This window comes from Megalobrama amblycephala, linkage group LG21 (genome assembly GCF_018812025.1).
Source record: "Megalobrama amblycephala isolate DHTTF-2021 linkage group LG21, ASM1881202v1, whole genome shotgun sequence".
Taxonomy (NCBI): Eukaryota; Metazoa; Chordata; class Actinopteri; order Cypriniformes; family Xenocyprididae; genus Megalobrama; species Megalobrama amblycephala.
In genome coordinates, this window is record NC_063064.1 from 17,173,038 (window position 1) to 17,199,039 (window position 26,002).

The 26,002-nt window shown below is 35.2% G+C and overlaps 4 protein-coding genes and 1 long non-coding RNA gene across 13 annotated transcripts in view; 1 reads left to right on the forward strand and 4 right to left on the reverse strand.

The window, feature by feature from the left end:
* Positions 1-241: 241 nt before the first annotated feature.
* LOC125257248 lies at positions 242-2,409 on the reverse strand. The gene is made up of 6 exons (XM_048173718.1): positions 1,951-2,409; positions 1,666-1,699; positions 1,268-1,371; positions 1,027-1,119; positions 900-946; positions 242-765 (listed from the first exon to the last, which is right to left on the reverse strand). Exons 1-6 carry the CDS (start codon positions 2,015-2,017, stop codon positions 469-471), a joined length of 642 nt encoding a protein of 213 aa, XP_048029675.1. The 5' UTR covers positions 2,018-2,409; the 3' UTR covers positions 242-468.
* Positions 2,410-3,090: 681 nt separating this feature from the next.
* Positions 3,091-6,768, reverse strand: kiss1 (KiSS-1 metastasis suppressor). The gene is made up of 3 exons (XM_048173376.1): positions 6,702-6,768; positions 5,104-5,205; positions 3,091-4,609 (listed from the first exon to the last, which is right to left on the reverse strand). The coding sequence occupies exons 2-3, from the start codon at positions 5,186-5,188 to the stop codon at positions 4,344-4,346; spliced, it is 351 nt and encodes a 116-aa protein (XP_048029333.1). The 5' UTR covers positions 5,189-5,205; positions 6,702-6,768; the 3' UTR covers positions 3,091-4,343.
* A 371-nt stretch (positions 6,769-7,139) lies between these two features.
* Positions 7,140-10,313, reverse strand: golt1a (golgi transport 1A). The gene is made up of 5 exons (XM_048173375.1): positions 10,069-10,313; positions 9,691-9,782; positions 7,817-7,995; positions 7,523-7,586; positions 7,140-7,336 (listed from the first exon to the last, which is right to left on the reverse strand). Exons 1-5 carry the CDS (start codon positions 10,091-10,093, stop codon positions 7,295-7,297), a joined length of 402 nt encoding a protein of 133 aa, XP_048029332.1. The 5' UTR covers positions 10,094-10,313; the 3' UTR covers positions 7,140-7,294.
* A 1,699-nt stretch (positions 10,314-12,012) lies between these two features.
* On the forward strand, positions 12,013-14,427 carry LOC125256993. Of its 2 annotated transcripts, none has more exons than XR_007182222.1 (3): positions 12,013-12,218; positions 13,121-13,268; positions 14,172-14,424. It is a non-coding gene; the product is annotated as an uncharacterized LOC125256993 (long non-coding RNA). The 2 variants fall into 2 exon arrangements; XR_007182223.1 differs by lacking the exon at positions 12,013-12,218 and adding an exon at positions 12,229-12,671 and having other exon boundaries at positions 14,172-14,427.
* A 3,747-nt stretch (positions 14,428-18,174) lies between these two features.
* Positions 18,175-26,002, reverse strand: part of plekha6 (pleckstrin homology domain containing, family A member 6) — a 114,705-nt gene continuing 106,877 nt past the window's right edge. For all 8 annotated transcript variants that reach the window (XM_048173612.1, XM_048173606.1, XM_048173605.1 and 5 more), the window contains 5 exons: positions 25,295-25,444; positions 25,038-25,171; positions 24,543-24,685; positions 23,703-23,799; positions 18,175-20,448 (listed from right to left, as the gene is read on the reverse strand). In XM_048173612.1, coding sequence (XP_048029569.1) covers positions 23,705-23,799; positions 24,543-24,685; positions 25,038-25,171; positions 25,295-25,444 — 522 coding nt within the window. In that variant the 3' untranslated portion in view covers positions 18,175-20,448; positions 23,703-23,704. The remainder of the gene's footprint in view (positions 20,449-23,702; positions 23,800-24,542; positions 24,686-25,037; positions 25,172-25,294; positions 25,445-26,002) is intronic.

Sequence of the window (26,002 nt, forward strand, 5' to 3'; positions counted from 1 at the left end):
GCAAAAATTATTCAGACATTTTTGGTATATTTTTACTCTTGGGTGCAGGACACTATTCATTTATGTAAGTGAGGATAACAAAATAAAGTAAACTGTGATATATTATACCCAAAAATTCTTCATACAGTGGACTACCAGTAAAATTGATAAGAATTTGGAACCAAAAATTATTCAGACACTTTGATCTGACCATGTTTTGCTAAGTGCTATTAATTTTTTTTCTGACACAGTTTAACTCTGAGATCTTGTCATATTTTATTACCATTTTTTAAAACTACAGTGAATAAACTGTATCAATGAATGAAATGTTCAAGGTGTCTGAATACATTTTGGTTTGACTGTATATGTAGTTCATAGCCATAGAAATTCATAGATTTGGAACAACATGAGGGTGAGTAACCTAAATGATAACAGAATTTTAATTTCTGGGTGAGTGATTCGTTTAAGCCAATTTTTTATAAAAGCTAATCACATCTTTTGCTTATCTGTTTTAGTAAAGACAACCATGGAGTAATTCACAGCAGACTCAGTGCTCGCATCGCTGCTAACACTTGTAGTACCGTCATCACAGCTCGCTTGGCCTCTTCTGTTGATCTTTTTCCGTCGGGACTCCTCTTTAACATTCACATAGTCTACAGCCATTATTTTACTATTAAAGTCCACTTGTCCAGGTGAAACACTCTCTGAAACATTTATGTAGTCAGAAGTCTTGGAACGCTCTTGAAGGCTTACATACCGCTGAGAGATACTGGAAAGATCTGCCAGCTGACACACAAACAAAAACAAAATCCCATGTAAAACAAAAAACCCATTTGAAACGGCATATAATGCATCTGGAATACGTAATGGATAGCATTCAGCTGCGTGAGGAACAAGTTAATGGTTTTCAAATGACTTACCGAGCCTTCAGGGGTCCCAGAACTTGTAGAGGATGAATCATCTCCACCTAATTGTTGACAAGGCCAAAGTTTAGCGTGAAATCCTAAGAGGACGAACAGTAAGACTAATTGTAAAACGTGTTTTTACCGTCGCCTGAAAGAGGGGAAACACTTAATACATTATTCGGACTCAAAGCGGTTGATTCTCCCGTCTCGCTGGTCATGTGGTCTCTTCTAAGGCCTGAATTAAAAAAAAAAAAAAAATCACACACATAATGAATAAAGCTTCATATTATTCATTAAAAAAGACGTAATTATAATAATCAAGCATTTGTCATTTACTATGATATTAAGGAAGGTGATTAAAAGTAGTACTGTAATGCACTCACCACGTTGCATCGAGGTGATTATTTTAAAGAGAAGAATCAGGAGAATGACAACCAAGAAAACGAGGAAGCAGATGATACCGTACAACAACGGATGAAGAACTTTACTAAAACAACGCATAAATAAATGTTGATAACTGGAATCATCACAAGATTTAATTATGTAGTTAGGACAAGGACAGTTTCAAGTCATTTGGCCGATTTGCACAGCAACTTAGGCCTATCACTTCTCACAGAAGTCAAAATACAAATAAGTCTACCGTTGCCTACATCTCAAAGGCTAAAAGTAAAAATAATGTGTTACATTGTAAATCTACCAAAACCTTTGTTATGGTTGTAGACAGGATAAATTCAACTGGTTATTCTGTAAAAGGATTTCATGTTGAGAATTACAGAATTACCAAATGTCGCCTGAAGTCTCATCCGTCCGACTGCCTGTGGGAATCAATACATTTAATTTGCATTAAAACAAATTGATAGGTGATCAAGAAAATGTGTGCTGTTTTTGTGTTATTCTATAGTCTGTTTCAGATAATGTTACAAAGTTACAAATTGCATATCACGTATTCATTTCAAAATAATTGAATCAATATCTTGTATTTATTTGTTGTTTTATATTATATTAATATTATATTATCTTATATTTATATTATATTATATATATATATATTGTCCACGTGTCTTACCTGCCAGCACATTGAAGAAAAACATGCAGAGTGTAATAATGAATACAGGGTGTATAATCCACATCATGACTTCAGACACACACTAATTATTTAGTTTTTCAAATAGCTTCTTATGATGATCTTTAATATTTGTATCAGTGCTGATCAAGTTCCCTCTCAAAGGCACAACCACGGAAACGCTCAATGATTACCATCTAGAGCATAGACTGTAAAAAGATCTAGAGTCAGTGGAAAATTGTGGTTTGAGCGTCACCAGTTTTAAATAAAGTAAAACACTCAAGATACAGTACCAAAACATCTTGCTCATTGAAAGAGATGCTTTGATTGTTGAAATTTGTACTTAAAAAATAAAAAAAAAATTTAAATGAATTTTTACAGATTATTACCAATTGTTTTATTACTAATATACAATTCTATTATAGAACAGAGAATAGAAATTTTGAGTCCAGTCTTTGAGGATAATCAAGCTTTGTGCCATTTTGATGATCAAAAACAAAACTAATATACAGTATTTTTATATATATATATATATATATATATATATATATATATATATATATATATATATATATATGGTGAGCAGCTCATTTTGGTTGTAAGTGCAACAGTTTACCATGCTCAAAAAATATAGGCCTAAATACAGAAATAATGAGAGAGAATAATGGGATTTTCAAGCTTTAAATTAAATCGGCTAAATGGATATATACAGTATTTCACAGAAGTGAGTACACCCCTCACATTTTTGTAAATATTTTATTATATCTTTTCATGTGACAACACTGAAGAAATGACACTTTGCTACAATGTAAAGTAGTGAGTGTACAGCTTGTATAACAGTGTAAATTTGCTGTCCCCTCAAAATAACTCAACACACAGCCATTAAAATCTAAACTGCTGGCCACAAAAGTGAGTACACCCCTAAGTGAAAATGTCCAAATAGGACCCAATTAGCCATTTTCTCTCCCTGGTGTCATGTGACACATTAGTGTTACAAGGTCTCAGGTGTGATTGGGAAGCAGGTGTGTTAAATTTAGGCTGCGTTCCACTCCAGTTTTAGACACGCACTCGCTAACTTCCCTAAACACTTCCCCTCGGGGAATCCCTGCCGCCATTTTGAAGTACGTTCCACTTCATGAAGTGGACGAGGGAAGTTTATATGGGCAGACCCTCGCTCCCTCGATTTTGACCGAGGGAGCGAGTTTACTTCATATGTACACTTCAGGCAGCTATATAACCCACAATGCAACACGATTATGACATCACCACATATCACGTTTAATTTACTCCACCACAAACAACTCTATGATATATTAATTATTTTTTTAAACATTTAAAACACACATATATACATATAGAATGCTGTATTAAACAATTTTTTAAGGGGACAATATAAATAATAAATCAGCTCCATTGCGAATTCCAATCGATCAAGGGCTTAGGACGTTCCAGTTCAGCCCAGTGCAAGGGTTCCGCCAGTAGTGGGCACTCGTGCAACATAAGAAATGACGTACATCTGAGTCAACGAGACCAAGTGAAGTTAGCGAGGGAAGAGCATTTAAAAACCGAACTGGAACGCAGCCTTGGTGTTATCGCTCTCACTCTCTCATACTGGTCACTGGAAGTTCAACATGGCACCTCATGGCAAAGAACTTTGAGGATCTGAAAAAAGAATTGTTGCTCTACATAAATATGCCGTAGGCTATAACAACTACTTTACATTGTAGAAAAGTGTAATTTCTTCAGTGTTGTCACATGAAAAGATATAATAAAATATTTACAAAAATGTGAGGGATGTCACTTCTGTGAGATACTGTATATATGTGCTTGATGTGGCAACATGAAGTATTTCACAGTTTATTTGTAATTAAAAAGGCTAAGCCTGAGAACAATTTAAAACAAAAAAACTATGTTAGTTTTGTGATCACCAGAGTGTGTGAACAGGAAGTACAGCACATGCATGCACGCACACACTTTCACAGGTTTAACCTAATGCATTAAGTTCAGTCATTTTGAAAATGTTTACCTTTTATTTTAAATGTCACCAAATAAAGTAATTTTATTCAGGTTGTTTTGTTCATTTTTGTTATCATTACACCTCTTTATACTGAAGATTATTAACTATTCCATTAATGGGTAACACTTTAGAATAATGGAAGTAATGCAGGAAAAATAAGCAGCTACTACATGAACACTTCAGCTAATAAGAACTAATCCATATAAGTCATAAATTTAGGACTGAGATGCATTACTAATCACTCAATTGTAACCTAGTCACTCTAGAATTACTTGTGAGCTGGACCATTATTTTAGAGTAAAAAACATTAACTTATGGCAATCATACAATTAAATTACATGAAAGAACAATAAACAGTATTAAAAAGGCCCATTGGACCTCACTTCACAGGTATCTTCTGTTTAAATCCTGCAAGCATGTCCTGTTCTCTCTTCCCATAGCGGAGACCAAAAGAATTGAGATTGTAGTACGCCACATTCTGCCTTCTCTTTGTGTAAGGCCTTTCTGGAGACCACCACCATGTGCTCCGCTGAGGACCTGCACCCATGGAGAAGTGCATTGAGAGCTTGGGAGAAGGAGATCCAGCTGTGGGACGAGCATCAGTTCCCCTGAGAACCCGAAGTGATGTTTCATCAGGAGATTCATCTAGAGATACAACAAAAGCTGGGATATGAGACACAGGCCTACTTCAAACAAATGAAATTGTATGCTTTACAGTTATTATATTTTTATCTCATGTCCAATACAAGCTTAGGTAACACTTTATTTTGATGGTCCACTTCAGACATTCTACTATCTATTAAGTAGCTTTGCAACTTCATGTAAACTTATTGTACTAACCCTAACTTCTACTAAACTCTACCAGTATTAGCTGATCTGTAGTTGCAAAGTTACTTATAGTTAGTAGAGTGTCTAAATTGATGATCGGATAAAGTGTAATCCAAGCTTATGATATATCTTATCATTTAATTTTTTAATGTTTTTCCATAAGAACATGTTACAACAATGTTGTAAGACACACAGGTTTGAAAAGCTATACAATGAATCGAGAATCTTAGATATCAATTTTAACAACACACACAGTTTAATATTTACTATATTGTTAATTAGAAGTTATTATAGCACAACACTGAACTTACCTTCTAAGTAATATTGAAAATGCCCTGAAGGGTATGTGTGTCCAATCGCCACTGACAGCATCAAAATGATGGTAAGTAGCATCATTTTAATGTCTTTTTGTTCTGAAAGAAATAAATGCAGTTAGAAACCAGTATACGTGGTTGTTTTCTGAATCATGCATACTTATTAAAAGACTCACACGTTTCAGTGACATTTATCTGTATGTTTTCATACTCATTCGCTCTCGCTCTTACAAACACACAAATGTTGGATTTCCATGTTTTATGGGGACTTTCCATAGACATAATGATTACAGTAATGATACTGTACAAACTGTATCTATCCCCTAACCTAAAGCCTAAAGCCTAGCCCTAAAAACAACCTCACAGAAAACATTCTGCATTTTTACATCTTCAAAAAACAATTTAGTATGATTATGCTGTTTCCCTCTCGGGGACCACACGCACACACACTCTCTCTCTCTCTCTCTCTCTCACACACACACACACACACACACACACTTCAAAGAGAATTTAAGTTATCAAAAGCATCAGAAATCATTATTTCACCCCTACTCCTGTTCATAGATGTAAAAAACAAAATATATATAAATAAAAAAAATATATAATACAATAATATTATAATATTACGGAAGAGGATTAGGGCCAAGCAATAATAAAAAAATAAAACCATCTCGAGATTAAAGTTGTTAAATTTCGAGAAAAACTAGTTAAAATTCAAGAAAAAAGTCTAAATGAAATGTTGAGAATAAACTCATCAAATTACGAGAAAAAACTCATTAAATTTCAAGAAAAAAGTCGAGATAAAATGTTGAGAAAAAAGTCGTTAAATTATGAGAACAAATTCGTAATTTAACGACTTTTTCTCATAATTTAATGACTTTATTCTCAACATTTTATCTCGACTTTTTTCTCGAAATTTAACGAGTTTTTTCTCGTAATTTAACAAGTTTATTCTCAACATTTTATTTAGACTTTTTTCTCGAAATTTAACAAGTTTTTTCTCGAAATTTAACAACTTTAATCTCGAGATGATTTTATTTTTTTATTATTGCTTGGCCCTAATCCTCTTCTGTATAATATAATAAAAAATATACAACAAATAAATATCAACTAATCAGTCATTCTGTAACCAAAATGCTGCTGATTGCTCTGAAGAACAATGATAAAATAGCAATGTAAAAGGTGCATAAGAAAAATGAAAATCATTCTTCATAACTGCACAGGCTCAAATTGAACATGGAATTGGCAGGATCAAAATTTCTTACATTTTGAATAATATAGACAGTACAAACAAGTGGATTCCTTCTTTTTTTTTTTTTTTGGAAAATTACTTTCAGATTCAGACCCTCTTGGGTAGATTGCTAAAATGCAATTCCAGTGAATAAATGTACTGATTAAAGAAGAACAAAACTTGTCAATCACTTTGAAAAATGATCTGTCAAATGCATAAATGTAAATACATAAATCAAACCATCCAAAACCTATAGACTTCAAATAGACCATCACACAGAATGTGTATACAGTATGTGATCTTTACACGTATGCAACTCAAGGCAAACATGAACATTGGGAGAACTATGAAGTAAATGGCTTACCTTTACACTTGCAAGTATGGAGGTTGCGTTTGGTTCATACAACCTTCAGACACAATTTATCTTTCTCATACAACATTACCTGCGTCACAGCCTCCCCGGTGGGTCGCAGACCTCCATAACCCTCCCCTCTTTCCCTCTGATCTTGTCTTTTTGCCCCGGGGTGGGTCCGCCACCCATCCCTTTCACCGGAACATTCCGGAACCACAAAGCCTTTATATATTTGAACTCAATATCATTCATTTGATTTTCTATTTGAGGGTATTCATTGAAGTTGGGGGGAGTAGACAGATGGAATAGAAATGAGATTATTTGAAAAGCACTCCTGTAAAATATGTATTCATAACTTGAGAGCAGGTCAATATCACCGGACATTTTATTTTTGCTTGTGTTCATCTCAAGATGCAAATATACAAAGTACAGACAAATATACAAAGTATATATATATATATATATTTTTTTTTTAATAGAAAAAGATATGTATTTAAAATAAATGAACACAAAAATAGCATTCTTAAGTTATTATATAGTAGGGCATGTTATTATAAAGATTAAACAATGGCTAAAATATTAAAATAAAATAAACCACACAACTTTTACACCATTGAAGAACTACTTCCAGATAACCTGTTTAAAATCTGAAAGAGAACAAAGACACAATGAGGAATGTTTAGTCATTCTGTGAATGTAGTTGTATTGTTGTAAAAAGAAATAATTTGGTTGTGTTTAAATCTAATTGTTAGCTAGAATATTTTGATTTTTGATATTTTGATTTCTAATATTTATTTTGATCCAAGCATCGTAAAATAGCTTTTGTTCCATACCGTAGATAAAAAGGGAATGTTCAAGACTGTTGCGAGAAATCCAAAGGCCATTGGAAAGAAAGACCTAAAAACAACGCAGAGTATTGCTATTTGTTAGTTTAGAAGAGGAACAATCTTAGAACAATGCCAAATAAATAGAATGTATTTAGGCTATATAAACAGTAAAAAAAAAGGTTTCAAAATGAGTTTAGCGAAAATGCATTTTGGTTGGTTTGAAGTAGGAACATCTTAACAAAATGGAGGCGCCTGCCTCACACACAAGGACAGGGTATGATTCAACTGTTGTTTACTCACTTAAATAGGAGCACAAAGCCATAGGTCTCCACTAGCATGCCAATGCGAGGCCATCTTAGTAGAACTAAAGCCACGCCTCCTAGGAAGAAGGCGGAGCTTCTGAGCTTCTGTCTCTGGAAAAAGAAGTGGGCTGTCCTCCTTAAACCAATGATGAAGGCCAGACCAGACAGAAACAGAATCTGATATAAGAGAAAGAAAATGTTTGGAAAGTACACAAAATAAATAAATAATATGCCTATATATGCACTACCGTTCAAAAGATTTTTTTAATGGTTTTGGAAGAAAATTGTATGCTCAGCAAAGCTGCATTTATTAAAATACAGTAAAAACTGTAATATTATGAAACATTATTACTATTTAAATAACTGTTTTCTATTTTAATTAAAATATAAAGTACAGTCCAAAAGTTTGGAACCACTAAGATTTTGATGGTTTTTAAAAGAAGTTTCGTCTGCTCACCAAGGCTACATTTATTTAATTAAAAATACAGTAAAAAACAGTAATATTGTGAAATATTATTACAATTTAAAATAACTGTGTACTATTTAAATATGTTTGACAAAGTAATTTATTCCTGTGATGCAAAGCTGAATTTTCAGCATCGTTACTCCAGTCTTCAGTGTCACATGATCCTTCAGAAATCATTCTAATATGCTGATTTGCTGCTCAATAAACATTTATGATTATTTTCAATGTTGAAAACAGTTGTGTACTTTTTTTTTCAGGATTCCTTGATGAATAGAAAGTTCAAAAGAACAGCATTGATCTGAAATACAAAGCTTCTGTAGCATTATACACTACCGTTCAAAAGTTTGGGGTCAGTAAGAATTTTTTTTTTTTTTTTTTTTGAAAAGAAATTAAAGAAATGAATACTTTTATTCAGCAAGGATGCATTAAATCAATCAAAAGTGGCAGTAAAGACATTTATAATGTTACAAAAGATTAGATTTCAGATAAACACTGTTCTTTTGAACTTTCTATTCATCAAATAATCCTGAAAAAAAATATTGTACACAAATATTTTGTACAATTGTACACATTAAATGTTTCTTGAGCAGCAGATCAGCATATTAGAATGATTTCTGAAGGATCATGTGACACTGAAGACTGGAGTAATGATGCTGAAAATTCAGCTTTGCCATCACAGGAATAAATTACTTTGTGAAATATATTCAAATAGAAAACAGTTATTTTAAATTGTAATAATATTTCACAATATTACTGTTTTTTACTGTATTTTTAATTAAATAAATGTAGCCTTGGTGAGCAGACGAAACTTCTTTTAAAAACATTAAAAATCTTAGTGGTTCCAAACTTTTGGACTTTACTATATATATATATATATATATATATATATATATATATATATATATATATATATATATATATATATTATTCAGTCATTACTTCAATCTTCAGTATCACATGATCCTTCAGAAATTATTCTAATATGCTGATTTCTGATTATTATCAATGTTGAAAACGGTTGTGCTGCTCAGTATTTCTGTTTGAAATATAGCTTATATTTGAAATATAGATTTTTTGTAACAATGTTAAAAGTCTTTACTGTGACTTTTGATCAATTTAATGCATTTTTGCAGAATAAAAGTTAATTAAAAAAAAGAAAAAAAAAGTGCTTACCTAAACCTCATCTTCTGACACACTTAACATTTCTGGATTTAGAATTTGTATGGAATATATTAACTATATATTTTGCAAAAAAAAGAAAAAAAAAAGTTATATTTGGTAAAAGTGACGTAAGGTTGAGCAGATTACAGTCTTCGATTTTTAGATGAACTATCACTTTAAGAAACGTTTCCCATGACCAAAGATCTAGCTTGTGTCATTTCTAAACAGCTCATCATAGCACTTACATTACCAAACGCCAACAGGACCGAGTCAAAGTACAGCAGTATTCCAAACAGCACAAAGAACATGCCGAACCCTGACAAACCCACACCGATTTCTAGAATTCAGATAGAACAGATTGTTTTGCTATATTCTTAGATAATTTAATCAAGTAATTATTACTGTGGTCATTTAAAAGTGAGAACACTGCATGGCAATATTATAACTACTGCAAACAAAAATGTCTAAAATATTCTCTAAATGTACTGATTTACATTCTGTTCATTCACAATCACAATTTACATTAAAAGTCAGAATGAACATACCAGTGTCTCAGTTGTAACTGCACAGAACTGTAACTAATACAGCAGTTCATTTATATTCAGTGAAAGAAAGACACTCACTCTGAAACTCAGTGATTGTGATCATGGTTTCCCCTCTGTTGTCTTTCTTAGCTCAGATCTCCCGGTTTGAGTTCCTTGGTTTTTACTGGTTTGTCTGTTTCACATAAATACTTGACTTTTGAACCCTACCGTAGGGTGAACATTAACCAAATGTATTAGAATGACGAGAGAGAGAGAGAGAGAGAGAGAGAGAGAGAGAGAGAGAGAGAGTGATCTACCTGATTATCACTTTATCTCTTTTACACTCTATCACAGTCCATTCATTCTTCCATGTGTCCGCTCACCCTCTGCCCTTCTTTCCTTACCTCACATCCCACTAATCTCTAATATGACAGCTGATTCTGCCACAAGTACACCCTAACACCTTTTCACAATTTGTTAATATAACCTGCCCTCCAAACTAAAAAAAAATAATGTAATGTGCTTTATTGGCATGACAAATTATTGTACATTCATATTAGCTGTGTTCAGAAGAAAATTGTGCAAAACAGCATACATAAAAATAGTCATTTTATCAGAGACCCTTTTGGTAACTAGATAAACCAAATTATTATACAACTTTCTGGAAAAGGCCTACTAGATTCTGACTTGTCAAGAGTGGCATTCAAAGGTCAGATATTTTACTAATATTCCCCGTTCATTGTACGCTCCTGAGTGTCTATGCTCCTGAGGGTGTCCTAAAACATGGCGGCGACTACCCAGAATGCAATGGAATTTCATAGTTTCTCCATTAATTTTCTCAATTGGGAAATAGGTTTTGAACAATAACTTCTAAACTTTTAAAGACAGGCCTACAGGGAGCTATGAGGTTGTTAATCCATGGTATTTGCTTCTGTTGAAGCCGTCAGCCGTTATTTTCAGCTTATTTTTAAAATAACCGTATTTAAAGGGATAGTTCACCCAAAAATGAAAATTTGATGTTTATCTGCTTACCCCCAGCGCATCCAAGATGTAGGTGACTTTGTTTCTTCAGTAGAACACAAATGATGATTTTTAACTCCAACCGCTGTCAGTCTTATAATGTGGGTCGATGGGAACTTACTTTATAAGAGTAAATAAAACTTGCTTAGACAAATCCAAATTAAACCCTGCGGATCATGACGACACATTGATGTCCTAACACACGAAACGATCGGTTTGTGCGAGAAACTGAACAGTATTTATATAATTTTTTACCTCTAATACACCACTATGTCCAACTGCGTTCAGCATTCGCTTAGTGAGGTCTGATCGCGCTCTGACAGCGGCAGTGATGTCTCGCTCTCATTGAAGTATATGCACGAGACATCACTGCCGTTGTCAGAGCGCGATCAGACCTCACGAATCGAGTGATGAATGCCGTTGGACATAGTGGTGTATTAGAGGTAAAAAATGATATAAATACTGTTCGGTGTCTCGCACAAACCTATCGTTTCGTGTCTTAAGACATCAATGTGTTGTCACGAGCCGCAGGGTTTAATTTGGATTTGTCTGTCGTGTTTTATTTACTCTTATAGTAGAAGTTCCCGCTGACTTGCATTACACCACTGACAGACGGCAGCGGTTGCAGTTAAAAATCATCATTTGTGTTCTACTGAAGAAACAAAGTCACCTACATCTTGGATGCTCTGGGGGTAAGCAGATAAACATCAAATTTTCATTTTTGGGTGAACTATCCCTTTAACAGCAGAATTCCTAGTGAAAAACTACATTATCCATGATGCTGTACAGGAAAGCAACCAAAAAAAGCAAGTGCCAAAAAAAAAAAAAAAAGAAATCTTAAAATAAATTGTTTATATAAATATCAAGGACAAAAACTAAGCGTTTACACACACACACACACACACACACACATATATATATATATATATATATATATATATATATATATATGTAAACGGTTAGTTTTTGTCCTTGATTCTGTGTTTTATTCAGGATAAAACATGGCTACACTGTAATGAATTGCTGTAAAAATTACAGCAATATTTTACAGCCGATGGCTGTATTTTAATAATACAGCATATTGCTGTAAATTGCAATGAATTCCAGGGGCGTGGCGGTTTGAATCAAATTTACAGAATATTGCTGTAAATTTCAAATATACAGAGGCATTGTGGGATCTCCAACGGTCAAGATTCGAGTAGCAGCAAGAGGAGTGATTTACAACTGTGGTAAGTGACTTATTATTTAATTTCCCCCTCAGTCTTTGGTAAATATGTATGTATTTACATTCGCGATTCATATTGGTAACCCCGGATTGACGCATCCTCCGTCCGCGGGGCGCGAAGCAGACTTGCGCGGGGTTTTCCTCAGCGCGGTCGCGGTAGGATCTCACACATTCCCCGGCGCTTTAGCATAGCGGCTGTGGGCCGAAAATTAATAATTAGAAACAGTTGGAATTCACGAGAACTTCGTGTTCATCAGCGCACTTGGTCGTGATTATTTTATGGCGTAAATCACATTTGTACAGGCAGACAGTCATCTGTTAACACGGGCCGGGCCGAAACGAAAAAGCCTCGCGACGCGATCAGGCCGCTCACGGAGGATGTGTCACGCAAAATGGTGCTGCTTCATGCTGTTAACGTAACCAATGTGATGTATTTGTGGACATTTGCTAACTTAAGGTAATGCAAACACCTCTGTTTGATTTCAGTTTGCCTTGTATAGTTAATGTATTAACGTACCATTACGAAAACAAATCTTTTTTAACTTGAAATGAAATGTGCTATTTACAGATATGAACAAACTGATCATCCTGTACTTGTCTTTTAGATGTACATTTTATATCTATTGAGGCCTTTAACACAACTACAAACTATTTGTTTCTCAACTAGATAAGACATTTATTTTTTAGGGTGAATGTTTTAGATGTCTCTCTATTTGACCCTGGCAAACAAATTAGTTAAATAAGGTGTTGATTAGTGGGACATCTAAAACTTTCTGGGAGGTAAGTATTCAGGACTGGAGTTGTAGGCTAATACTGCTCTACCACATGGTATAATTTCATAAACATGATTACATGCCTCAAAAGCTAAAACCAATCTGAATTCCTGACCCTTTATGCACTTTGTAGGTATTTATCTGGAGAGAGGAACAAAGACGAAAGGAAAAGTGCCATCTAAAACAACAGGCAGACAGTTCAGAAGAAACGGGTTGCGTTCAACCTACATGTGGCCACTCTTCTGTGCAAAGTGATGGATTTTCAGTGGAATTTCTGAAATGTAAGAAATACACACACACACCAAGATCTATTTTTCCTTTTATTATATACTTTTATTATTCTATATCTGTATCTGACTGTATCTATCATCCCTCTATCAGTCTCTTAGGGTGCGTTCACACTTGTCATGTTTGGTTCGATTAAAACGAACCCTGGTGCGGTTGCTCGGTTAGTGCGGTTCATTTGAACATATGTGAACGCTGCCATCCGAACCCCGGTGCGCATCAAACAAGCGGACCGAGACCGCTGAAAAGATGGGTCTCGGTCCGCTTCCAAACGAACTCTGGTGCGGTTCGAATGATATATGAACGCAACACGGACCAAAGACGTAACCGAACCAAAAACAGGAAGATGAGACCCTAAAAAGGACAGAATCCTCACGCATGTCGGTTTTTCTCGTCATAGACGCGAGTTTGCTCATCACAGGCATCAGACGCGCGTCTCCATACAGCAGATCGTTTGTGTGTGTGACGGATGGATTCCTGCCGCTGTTTTGACTACTTTACATATTTTATAAGCTCTTCACGAGTTCCCAACTGGCCAAAATACCATCACATGCAGGCTACGCCCCGCTACGCACACACAACGAGCGCATTTACCTCAGCAAACAGCATTGTTTTGGATGTTCGGTAAGTTCCGTCTCAAAATAGGCAATACGTCATAAAATCCGACCAATCACGTTGTGAATGTATCCCTGTGCCTTTAGGTTCGATATCTTTTGGTTCGGTGATAAAATTGCCAATCTGAACGCTAACCGGACTAGGACTAAATGTTTTTTTTTCTTCTTTGGTCCGGACCAAATGAACCAAACAAACCGAACTACAAGTGTGAACGCACCCTTAAAGTATTATGTTTTGTAATATATCTAATGTATTGTCCTCTTTGTCCCTTTCAATATTTCTAGCCTCTCTTTGAATCCTGGGATGGAACATCATCTGGAGCAGAATTGTTCTTTTTTGATCGCAAGTTTGTTGGACTTGTTGTTTGGCCATGTTGGTATGTTCATGAAGTGATAAAAGTGATGTGGGTTTTAAGAAATGTTTTTATATGACCCTGTTGGTCAAGTTATAGTTATAATTGTATTTCTTTGTGTGAAGGGCCATGATGGCCAATAAGTCATTTAAAAACATTTTCATGACAAACTTTTGTCCCTTTAAAAAATAAAATTATTTTCTAAATAAAAAATAAATTCAAAATAATACACCTTTTATGGCATTTTTTTATGTAAATTTAAAAGATATATTTATTACATTTTGACCTGTTTTTCAAGATTAAGAAGCATCATTTTTTTGGGAGGGGGGTGAATTAAGTTATGCATTATACAACACTTTATGCAGTTAAAATTTGTTTAAAGTTTATGCAGTTAATAGATTAAATTTAAAATTCAGCTCCCAGTCATTAAGTGAGCAATAGGGAAAATATATTGTATACTGCATTTTACATATTCTACTTGACTAAACTACTTGAATGTGTGTATTTGCTATTTAAAGAAGTATGTTAAATGCAGTATACAATATATTTTTTTGTAAAAATGCAGTATACAAAATATATAAATTACTGTAAATTTTACAGTAAAATACTGGCAGCAGGGTTGCCAGCCAGTTACTGTAATTTTTACAGTAGTGTTTCTGTAATTTAATTTACAGAATTTTACTGTATTCTCGATTACAGTAAAATTCTGTAAATTAAATTACAGAAACACTACTGTAAAAATTACAGTAACTGGCTGGCAACCCTGCTGCCAGTATTTTACTGTAAAATTTACAGTAATTTTTTAACAGTGTATGACCGCTTCACGGTTCTGTGTATCACTACATAACACCCTTAGCAACCACTCTTAGCAATGTAAACTGTATGTTCTCAATTGATATTGTTCATTGAAGTTTACTGTATTATGTAGAAAAGTGTTGTGAGAAAAAGATTGAGTGAGCGAGTTTATTACCTGCATTCAGATTTAGCATTTTCCTTCAGGTCAGTCCTATGTTCATAATAAAAAATCTGTTTAAATGTCCACTGCAATATCTTGTCCTTTTAACATTTAAGGGGTTTTCCCGTGACTGACAGCACTAGTCAAAGCATTTGTCAGTTGCGTCTTGTTCAGTGTTCACAACAATTCAGTCTTTTCAATATAAAAGTATTTGCTTTGCCGCCATCTCAGGGACTATTTGTTTCCGGCGGAAGGAAGGCTTTTAGAAAAGTTTACTTTTTAGAAAGTTTACTTCATGACAGTTGCATTGATACATATTTCTGGCTTTAATATTTGTATTGTGTGGTAACCGTTTTATAAAAGCAATAAGGTAATATGCATGTGTGTGTTATATAAAATCAGCATTTATACATGATAAGTTTTATATTTCTCCATCGTTTTTAATTTGATTATGCTGTTCGCAATGCTTCATGGGATTGTAGTTCTTACCCTCACAAAAGCCGTTAAATACAGTCTTGTACCTGTCATTTTGTCTAAACTTTTTTGCTTCAAATCAAAGTTTATGATATTATGATTCGCCTTGTAGCTGATTAGCTTGGTTCATGTCTTATAACTCTTTAATTAAGACTTTTTTTTAAATCCCAGTGGGATGGAAATGGAAAAAATACTTCTGGCACCAGCACTGCTGAAACGGGGCAGGAAATGTTGCACTCTATAGAGTCTGGGAAACTACGTCATTGCTCTTTGCATTCTGCATACGATGATATAAAAAAAGTTTCATTTTACCAGCTTGGAAACAACACAATGTTGAAAGTGAAAGTAAAACTCAGTGAAAAACTGTGCTTCAGTTGAGATGCGTTTTCCACGCCGGTCTTTAGAGCGGCTAATAGGCAGTTCATAACACAGCAAGCATTCACCATTCTAATGTGTTTTTAACGGTATACATTTTAACATCTACCTACACAGTCTCTACTGTAGTGTCTGTGTCCTAAAGTCCCAAAATGCACTGCGTCGCTGACATCACGTTCCCATTCTTTATTGTGGAAGTGGACCACCGAAGATTTACAATGAGCTTTAAAGCATTTATTAATTTCTCACATATTAAGTTGTTCATTGTTCTAGTTAACAGTGCATGAACTTATGCTAAAAAATACAACTTTTGTTTTTAAAAATGTTTTTGTAAATGTTGAAATGACCTTGCCTAATATTAATAAATGCTGTAGAAGTATTGTTCATTGTTAAGAAACAAAACCTTATATTGTAAAGTGTTACCAAGATCTTGGTAGCACTCAACCATAAACCATTCCTCTCCTGGTATCTATTAAAGCAATCTCCAACAATTAACTATTTTCCAATACACAAATACCTTCTCAGTCTGTGCACTCATTTGCCCCAGAGCCAGATTTGCCCTATCCTCCGTTTAAAACCCTTTCAAGCGTGAGTTTAAAATATTCTAACTGTCCCCCCAGAGTGAGTTTTTTTAAGGCGACCGTTATTTTAGAACGTTTGCCTTTAATGTTTCCATAGCGACGCGTCATGCGTGTCACGAGCGCTGAGCGCAGCCACAATAACACTGTATGACAGGTGGATCGCTATTATTTTGTTTTTCCTTGTTTATTTACAATATTCACAAACTTGCTTTCCATGTTATCAACTATCTGATATTCCGATCCTCAAATATGTGTAAGGGAGTGTGTTTTGTCGTTTAAAATCCTTTATAAATGATCTTTATCTTGATCTATAACGAGATGGGCGGCGCCATCTTAGTTTGCCTCGCAGTTCGCAGAGTCCTGTCAGTCGGATTTACAGCAGGTGAATTCATCATTTTCTCCCGAAATATATGCAAGTAAGTGGCTGGTGAACTGGAAGAATAATAGAGTAAACTTTATAGTTACTTGGGCCCATTATGTGTGTCTGATATGAATAAATGTCGGCAAATTGTATATGAATGGATTGTTATTGCTCCTTCCACTGATGTCTGACATCAGTGTGTATTTTATAAACTCTAAATATATTGTTTTAATGGTGCTTATGCATATTTAAATGTCTGAAACCTTAAAAGAAACGTTATGTGGCTGAAAACACTGCATAGTTGTGATATATGACAAGAGCTGCGCGCGTCCGTCTCACAGTAAAAGCGCGAAAGCGCAGTTTAAATATGGCAGTTATGTGACGTCGCTGAACGTTCGAAACCCCATATGTGGGACCGTACGCCCAGGGGCACTGAAATAAAAATCCCATATGTGGGACCGTACCGCTCAAAGGGTTAACAAATGCAACAAAGTAAACTGTCCTATAACCATCTATGTTCACAACATATTACTACAAATCCTTAATACTTTCCATTAGAGTGTGTATCAGAAGAAGAACCTGCTTTGAAACAATCTGTACTGTATAAAGCGCTATATAAATAAAGGTGACTTGACTTATTTACTGGCATTATATTCCCCACTGCTGGAACATTTTCTTGGCTTTCACTTTGTGCCTGTGTTGTTATTGTCAAAATACACTGAATTTATAGTTGCTTTCCAGGAAAGTCTCATCCTCAAATTAAAAGCAAATGTAAAATTAATAAAGCAAAGCTTTATTTGCAATTCAAGTGGCCCAAGAATGACTGTCATAAACAATTGGTTGGGAGATTTCTGTGAAAAAACCATGTTGGAATGTTGCATGGACTGACATCTGGCTCATCAATATAGGTTTCGTTACAGATTATTCCATTTCCAACTGCCAAAACATGCTAAGACTGTAATAAATAGGCTTTATCTATTTTGCTGAAACTAATTTAGTTCTAACTATTCATTTACCTCACAAGTTGCAGCAAAGAGCTTGTTTTGTAACAAAATGTAAATTTATCTACCTGTAGAAAGATTTAAATGTTGTGAATGAATGGAGTAAAGTGTCTCACGTTTAAAGCATGGCTGTTCTCTGTTTAAGGTTCAAAAGGTGATATGAACAAATAAAGAGTTTTAATTACAAATGAAGGTTTTAAATACATTCACTTTATTGCATGAGGGTACTTCTAAAGCAAGCACATGAAGTATTATTTAGTTCGATTTGCATAGCTCAAGCAGTCTTGTTGTTTTTTTTCCTTAAAATAGCATTAATTATGGTAAATATGAAGACGTACAGTGTTTTGATTTAAAAATATTTACACAGACCAATGTGCTTATTTTGAATGAGTTATTCCCACTTTATATGCTACATATTTTATCAAATATTAGACATCTCTGCTTTGACTGTCCAACTGTGACTTTGACCATTTTTTTTTCCAATTACATACAAAATAACACTTTAAACAAGGCCTTCAAAAGGATGCTGTAAAGTTTCGTTCAATAAATTAAAAATATATCAGCCTCAATTCCCCATAATATATCAGATCAAAACTCTCTTTAATCATTTTATAAATGTAACCAATCAAACCCTTATTTTATACATCATAGAAAAATATGCAACGCATTGATCTTGTTTTTCTCTTTCTGAAAAATGATAAAAATAGATCTCTGTCTTCCCCTTCAGGGCTGTTTTTGCTTAAAAGTGATAATGAGTATTCCGCTTCTCTGAAACTTGACTTTCTTTTCCAGATTTCATACTGTGTTTTTAGCTTGATTCAGGGTCTTTTTTTTTCCTTTTTCTTTTCTGGAATAAGAACAACACAATATCCATGAATTTTCCCAATGGGAGAAATAAAAATGACACAAAATATCTCATACACAAGCGGAGGCTAGTGTTTAGTCAAGAGTTAAAAAAAAAAAAAAGACAAGCAGAAAGCACAGTATGGGCTAACAACTTGCATGGCATTTCAGAGGTTTCGATATGGTGAAAGATCGAAGTACAAAACAGGAGATTTATATTGTTTGGCAAATTGTTCTTTACTTTACGATACATTATAATCAAACTGCTTGATTACAGAGGTAATTACCAGTGATAGAAAAATAATCCAAAATATTGTTCCATTTAATTCCATGTCAATCTATATTTACACAAAAACTGTGCCACAGCAGAAAAGAAAGCCAAATGAATCTCCAAATGGCAAAACGATCCACAAATAAGGGCTTTGATATTCTGTTGGGGCAACAGGTTACATAATTTAACGTCATTATATACAGGCTGTAATGCAAGTTGCTGGCCCCGCATGAACACGCATTGTTTCAACAAGCAGACTTACAACTCTAAGGACACTTCCAATGTTTCGGCTTCTTTTCTCATTAATCTAACACACACGCTCACAAGTATTTAGGTACCATTATTTGGTAACTACTGTCCTAGCAGTAAAAGCACTATGATGAGTCCACATGGCTTTGATGCAAAGATTAGAGTAATATCAATATATATATGCTTTCTTTATAGATACACACAGTACTTAAAGGCCTGACAATGGTTTGAGAGACTGCAATGCTGATGGGAAGAGGGTTCTCAAGAGAAACGGGAGAGGATTGTGGGAAAGATGGAGGCCAGGAGGAGTCACAGTGAGTCTGGCCTTAAAATTGATGGAAGGGAAGTGCCCAATGCCAAGTCTTCTAGTATCAACATCATCTTTTGGCTCAAAACATCAATGGATTCGCCACAGTCCAAATCCAAGTCCCTACTTAGTTCCGTTCATAAATCTTCGGTGGTCGATCGAGGCTAGTGTTTTGAACACAAATAATTATCATACCAGTGGTTCTCTCATGATGACTTGCAAATAAACTTAGCTGACAACTTTGCTGTAGTCCTTGGTCTGGTTTTACAACTTCCTCAAGCATGGCTATTTTCCTCTGGTCGCATCTCGGTCTCCGTCGCGTTCTTTCCTGTCACGAACGTGCTTGTGTCTGCAGAATCCGTCCTGAGCATGTAGCATGAATTTGCTGTGTACTCCAATCACTGTAATGTGACCGAGAGCAGATATGAATCTGTAAACATCGTCCACTTCCTGGCTAGTTTGTAGCTTTTGTAATATGAATGTCATCCTCCGAAACAGAGTCAAAAGAGTCGATTAATTCAATTACGTAGTTTTGCCGTGGGTTACGCACTCCGACTGAGGAGCGCGCGGAGATATGGAGGCAGATAACCGCGTGAACGGCCCTCCGAAGACATCCAAACATTTCGAAATATTTCTCTGCGTGATGATGTGTGAGTAATCAAAAGAAATACAATGTTTGACAAAGGCAAAACATATGTTTTTGGTGTTCAGTGGGATTTTTTCCATCTTTTCTTTATCTGCTGGACACTCAGAAGGGCTCACCGTCAAATTTGACAGCTGCAAGAGCTTGAGCTGGGAAAATGTGAAATGAGAGAGAGAAAAAAGAAAAAGAGAACGTGTATCGTCAGAGACTGTCATATATCATTTGTTCAAAGAAGTTCAGTTGAATGGTTTTCATACCCAAACACAAAAATTATATTAAGGCCAGAAACACACTCTATGGAAGTATGTGAAAGCTACATTTACAGGGATAGTTCAACAAAAAAAATGGAAATTCTGTCATCATTTACTAGTTGTTCCAAACCTATATGGCTTTGGCAACGTACACACTGTCAGTCCAAATCCAATTATATCGTCGATTGGAATCTGATCTAAAATTATTGTCATCTCCGCCGATCTCCATTATAGTCATTTTCTGCTCGTTCAGCATTTTGCATCAACACAGCTTTGTTTCTGCAGCGGCTTTCAGCATGTTTCCTATAACAACATCTGCCGTTTTACATGCCTTGAGAAAGTCGCATAAACCACAAAAAATCTGATCAGAGCAGTCAGACTGAAACGGATTTCCAGAAATGCGATTTGAATAGGATTTCAAACCGCATATGAATGTAGTTCGAAACAGATTTGATCTGATCAGATTTCAATCGGATATGCATAAAAATTGGATTTGGACCAACAGTCTGTATGAAGCTATTTAAGATATATAAGATATTTTGAAGAATGTTTCAACTGTTTTGTCCATACAATGCAAGTCAAAAGAGTCCAAAATCTTACTAAACCCCATTGGCTTTCATTGTATGGACAATTTTGTGTTACGCTGAGAGTCATACAGGGTGTCACTGAGAGTAAATGATGATAGAATTTTAATTTTTTTGGTAAGAAATCTGCCAAAATGTATCAGAGAGCAATTTAAAATGCAATTCAAGTATGTGCTGAACATTAGTTTACATGAGTGTAAACTTTCTTCTAATACGGACAAGTTTTCAGGTCATTTACCGTCATGCCGGAGGAACAATTTGAAAAGAATGAGTCTGTCCTAAATGGTATCTTCAGCCAATGCATGCATATTGACGACGCACAGTGGCCATTGTGGCATTAGCGACAAGAATACTTTTTGTGTGCAAAAACAAAACAAAATTAAGAATAATAGTCATTCTCTTATGCTGTTTACGTTGTAGACACACTGCAGAGCTTCCAGGCTCTACGTCAGAACGCTGACTCAGTATTGTCCGACGCTGTACACTCTAAAAACTAATTCAGGGGACCTTTAGTCATTACTTAAATATATATATTGTTGTGAAATAAAAAATCAAGTTCTGAAATGCTGTTAGATTTTTTTACTTGTAATTGTTATTTTATTGAGCTTGGATGACACACAAATTATGCCTATTGATTCGATATACTATCATGACTTGTCATAGTTTAACATTTTCAGTTAATCAAAAATGTACTTAATTTTAAGTTCTGTTAATGTAAAATACAATCTGATGAACTTAAGTGAAACTGGGCTGGGATTTATATTTCCCATCATGCTTTGCCCATGGCACTTGAAAGGGAGAGTAAATGCTAAAATGAAGTGTTATATAAGGTTTTTTGCACAAGATTAATGGTAAGGGAGATTTAGCAGTAATTACTGTTTTGTTATGCTAATTTAGAAGAAATTCTGTTAATGTGGGTTTTTGGAGATTTACCATCATGGTGACAAGCGGTGCTTGGCAAGTTCATATTACTTAGAAATGCATTTTATTGTGGCAAAAAAACGTCTTCACCTTACTTAAAACATTATGTTGGATCAACTTAAATAGTTGCATTCATGTTGACAATTATTAAGCTCATGTTACTTAGAAATGTGTTTTTATTGTGGCAAAAAAACATCTTCACCTTACTTAAAACATTATGTTGGATCAACTCAAAATATTGCTTTGAATTAATGTAATTCTCCCAATTGGCTTAAGTTAAAAATTCTAGTGGAAAACGTTAACATATTTTTTTTTGTTGAACCAATGTTTTATTTTTTAGAGTGTACACGTGCCTGTGATGCTGACACAGCCAATAATGAGTTGGCGTTCTGACGTAGAACCTGGATGCTCTGCACTGTGCCTACAATGTAAACAGCGCAGGAGAATGACAGGGAAGAGAAGAAATTGGTTGAACCACTGCAGCCACATTGTCTTTACTACCTTTCTGGAACTTGAAACTGGTAATTAAGTTGCTGTATATGGAGGGGTCAGAGAGCTCTCGGATTTCATTAAAAATATCTTAATTTGTTTTCCGAAGACAAACAAAGGTCTTAGGGGTTTGGAACGACATGAGGGAGAGTAATTAATGAGAGAATTTTCATTTTTGGGTGAACTAACCTTTTAAAATAAGAAATATCTTATATTTTTTAGTTGTTTTGGCTTATTTTAATACTTGTTTTTGTCCTATTTCAAATCACTTTTAGTCATCTTGAAGTTTGCTGATGCCCTCTAGTTGGCCCCAGACCCTTGGTTGAGAACCACCGGGTTACATTAAACACATCATTTGTGGCATGGCCAATATAGTTAAACTTAACTTATGTTTATGTTTATAGATGGCTACCTAAATAATAAGGTCTGGCTTAATGGCACTCTTTATTGCCTGTGAGAGTCTTTTTGAGCTATGAGGTTTGCTACCACGAGAGAAATGCACGTTAAATACATTTAATGGGATTGCACTTTTGCAATCTGGTTAAACATTCGCATCTGCATTCGCATACTTGTGTTGTGTATGTTTCTGGCCCAGCAGTTAATAAAATTTCACAACAGTTGTAGCCAAAATCTCTGCATCTGGTTTCCATGTGATTACAGCAGGTGAAAATGCTCCTTAGTTAACTGTTAACGAACCAACAGAGAAATTTAGTGTTTGCGAAAGTCAACTGTAGATCATATAAGCAACATGGTCCAAATGTGCAATTTCAAACACCAGTACTTTCAAAATTCTTGTCACATGGTTTTTATTATAACTGACTATTAATGTCATGAGCTGACTGCAGCTTTTAGGTTTACTCTTGGGTGTCAAAACTTGTTCATTGGAAAAGATGCAAAATATACAGAATGAAAGCCAGTAAACTCAATTGCGGAGTAGCCACAAATCCTGGAATAAATCTGCAGTTAATCAAGATCTAGAATTGAATTTCTACCCAAACAGGGTGGTGTAAATGGCCCAATATTCAGTGCCTTTTTCTAGCTCTACTGAAAGTAAAAGAAAGCAAAGACAGTAATGAGTAAGACCAGGAAAAGAGTTTGTGTGAGGAACCAGAAGTGAAAGGAAGGGGCGGGGATTGTTGTGCAGTGGGCGGGACTCACCTTCACACCTTCATGATGTGGGAGGAGTCAGAGTAGTCAGCAGAAGGGGGAGGGACCAGGCTGGTTGGGGAGGCAGGGGGACTGGGGACGCACTGGGCTGCAATGCAGTGGAATCATGGGGGGGGAAAATATAAAAAAAAAAAAAAAAACGTATGCCATGAAGCAACTGAAAAAGGAATTGTGGGACAGAGAGGTGATCATATACTCTCCTCTCACAGAGCCACAACACAGAAGGTAAAATGAATCCATGCTAATTGTAATTTCGAAATATGGAATAAAATGGAAGAAAACGTCCAATGCATGATCCTAAAATTAGCATGAATTTTTTTGCATTTTGGCTGTAAAAATCTTAATCTAGCAATTGAGATCAAAGGCATGTTAAATTGAATATATACAGTATATAATTTTTTAAAATGATGTTTGTCCTCTGCCTTTGTCAATTCATACATGTTCTGATGTTTAATGGTTTAGTGAAGATAATAAACCTGAATATATTCATAGTCATTTAACTCTAGAGCAGTTTCCCAGTGAATATAAATGGAATTAGACAGTGTGCTTCAGTACAGAGGTCACACATCTAAAAGCTTCATTAATATGTTGTAAATGCAGATTGTGATAATAAAAATAAATCGTATTATCATTTCCTTTTGCAAAATATCACATCTAATAGATCAAAAAAATAACTATAATTAAAGTGCAACCTCAGCACTGAAGTGTGGTGAAGTGTGCATCGAGGACATTGAGGAGCATGTGACATTAGAAGGGCATGAGGGTCAGACAGTGATCAGACAGTTGGGGTCACAGTTCGCCCAGGCTCCTCAGGGCGGCAGGCTTCCTCACCGGAGAGCAGGCGGCTACGGCGGGAGGCCTCGGCGGCCAGCGCGCAGGAAATCTCGATGCGTTTCTCCTGCTCATGAAGCTGCTGCTCCGGGTTACTGGTTCCCTCCACTGGCCCGTCCAAAACAGGCACCACATTTTGCAGGCTGGAACAAAGACAGATCAGCCATTAATATTCAATAAAGAACATATATATCCTCAGTTTTCAAGATAAAAGAGGAAATTCTATCATAATTTACTCAGTGTTATTCCAAACCTGTTACCCGTTATATTTTCCAAAGAACACAAGAGTAAAAAAATCTGGACTTTTATGGTATGTTTTTGTACTTTTATTTTCACAGCTTGACCTTGTATTAAAAATTTGATAGTCCCAAGTTGTAGAGCAAGTAGTGCGTATGGTTTATGGCATAACGACAAAATGGGTTTGGACCAGACAGAACAAAAACAAAACAAAGGTTGCTTGGTGTGCAGTGGATGAGGACATGATGTGCATCATACTTTGATTTGGCAATCAGTGTCTTGATTCTTTCGACTTTCTTCTGTTTTTCCCGCAGCTCTTCTGGACTGAGAGGTGTACTGGGCTCGATGTCCAAGTATCGCTCAGGGATCAGGACTTTATCCGGCATGGACAACTGGAGAAACAATGACACAAATCTACTTGCATATCCTTAACATCAGCTATTATTAAATAACTGTTAAATTGCTGCACGATGTAACAATAATTTGCAATGCAGTGCTGCCATGTGACCTCTAACCTCTTTGTTGAGATCCAGGTCATAGTGTTCAGGCTCCACCTGTCGTCGCAGGCGAGCAATTTCCTGCCTAGGTGACTCCACACCTTCTCCCCTCACGGCCGCCTCAAGATCCTTAATATCCACCTCATCAGCTGTCACTCTCCTCCGCACCTGGATAACAGGAAGAACAAGTGGCTCAATGCTTAGCATGACTTAAAGTACATTGCAAAAAATGAATTGTTTTCATACCTTGAGTTAATTTTATTTTTCTTACACCAGTGGCAAATCATCTCATGTTTTAAGCATATAGTTAATAGAACCCAATTAACGTAGTAATTATTATTAGATATATAATATATCAATAATATAGTAAAAGTAAAGGTTCCTTGGCATCTATAGTTCTATTAAGAACCTTTAATATCTATGTAACCTTTCTATTGCACAAAAGGTTTTTAATAGTGCAAAAAAAAAAAATTCTTTTGACATTTAAAATATTTTTCACATTAAGAAAAAAAAAAAAAGGTTGTTTTAACAACTGTTCCAAAACAAAAACCAAAAATGGTATGTCATTGCTGCAAAACCCTAATTTTGGAACCTTTATTTTTAAGAGTGTAGTAAATTCATTTTATTTCAAGTTGTAAAGTGCCTAGTGATCAAAACAGGCTTATGAAATCAATATGTAGTAAATCTGAGTAAGAATTCAAGTCAAAAGCACGAGCTAATGGTAAT

What these genes read in the sequence shown, in the direction of transcription:
- LOC125257248 (XM_048173718.1), bottom strand. Translation starts at nt 2,017, where the DNA reads ATGATGTGGATTATACACCCTGTATTCATTATTACACTCTGCATGTTT. An exon ending in TTTCTTCAATGTGCTGGCAG is followed by an intron (nt 1,700 to 1,950) that starts GTAAGACACGTG and finishes TGATTCCCACAG; the next exon opens with GCAGTCGGACGGATGAGACT. An exon ending in GAGACTTCAGGCGACATTTG is followed by an intron (nt 1,372 to 1,665) that starts GTAATTCTGTAA and finishes GCGTTGTTTTAG; the next exon opens with TAAAGTTCTTCATCCGTTGT.
- kiss1 (XM_048173376.1), bottom strand. Translation starts at nt 5,188, where the DNA reads ATGATGCTACTTACCATCATTTTGATGCTGTCAGTGGCGATTGGACAC. An exon ending in TTTTCAATATTACTTAGAAG is followed by an intron (nt 4,610 to 5,103) that starts GTAAGTTCAGTG and finishes TTGTATCTCTAG; the next exon opens with ATGAATCTCCTGATGAAACA.
- golt1a (XM_048173375.1), bottom strand. Translation starts at nt 10,093, where the DNA reads ATGATCACAATCACTGAGTTTCAGA. An exon ending in TCCTGTTGGCGTTTGGTAAT is followed by an intron (nt 7,996 to 9,690) that starts GTAAGTGCTATG and finishes CTCTTATATCAG; the next exon opens with ATTCTGTTTCTGTCTGGTCT. An exon ending in GGCTTTGTGCTCCTATTTAA is followed by an intron (nt 7,587 to 7,816) that starts GTGAGTAAACAA and finishes CGTTGTTTTTAG; the next exon opens with GTCTTTCTTTCCAATGGCCT.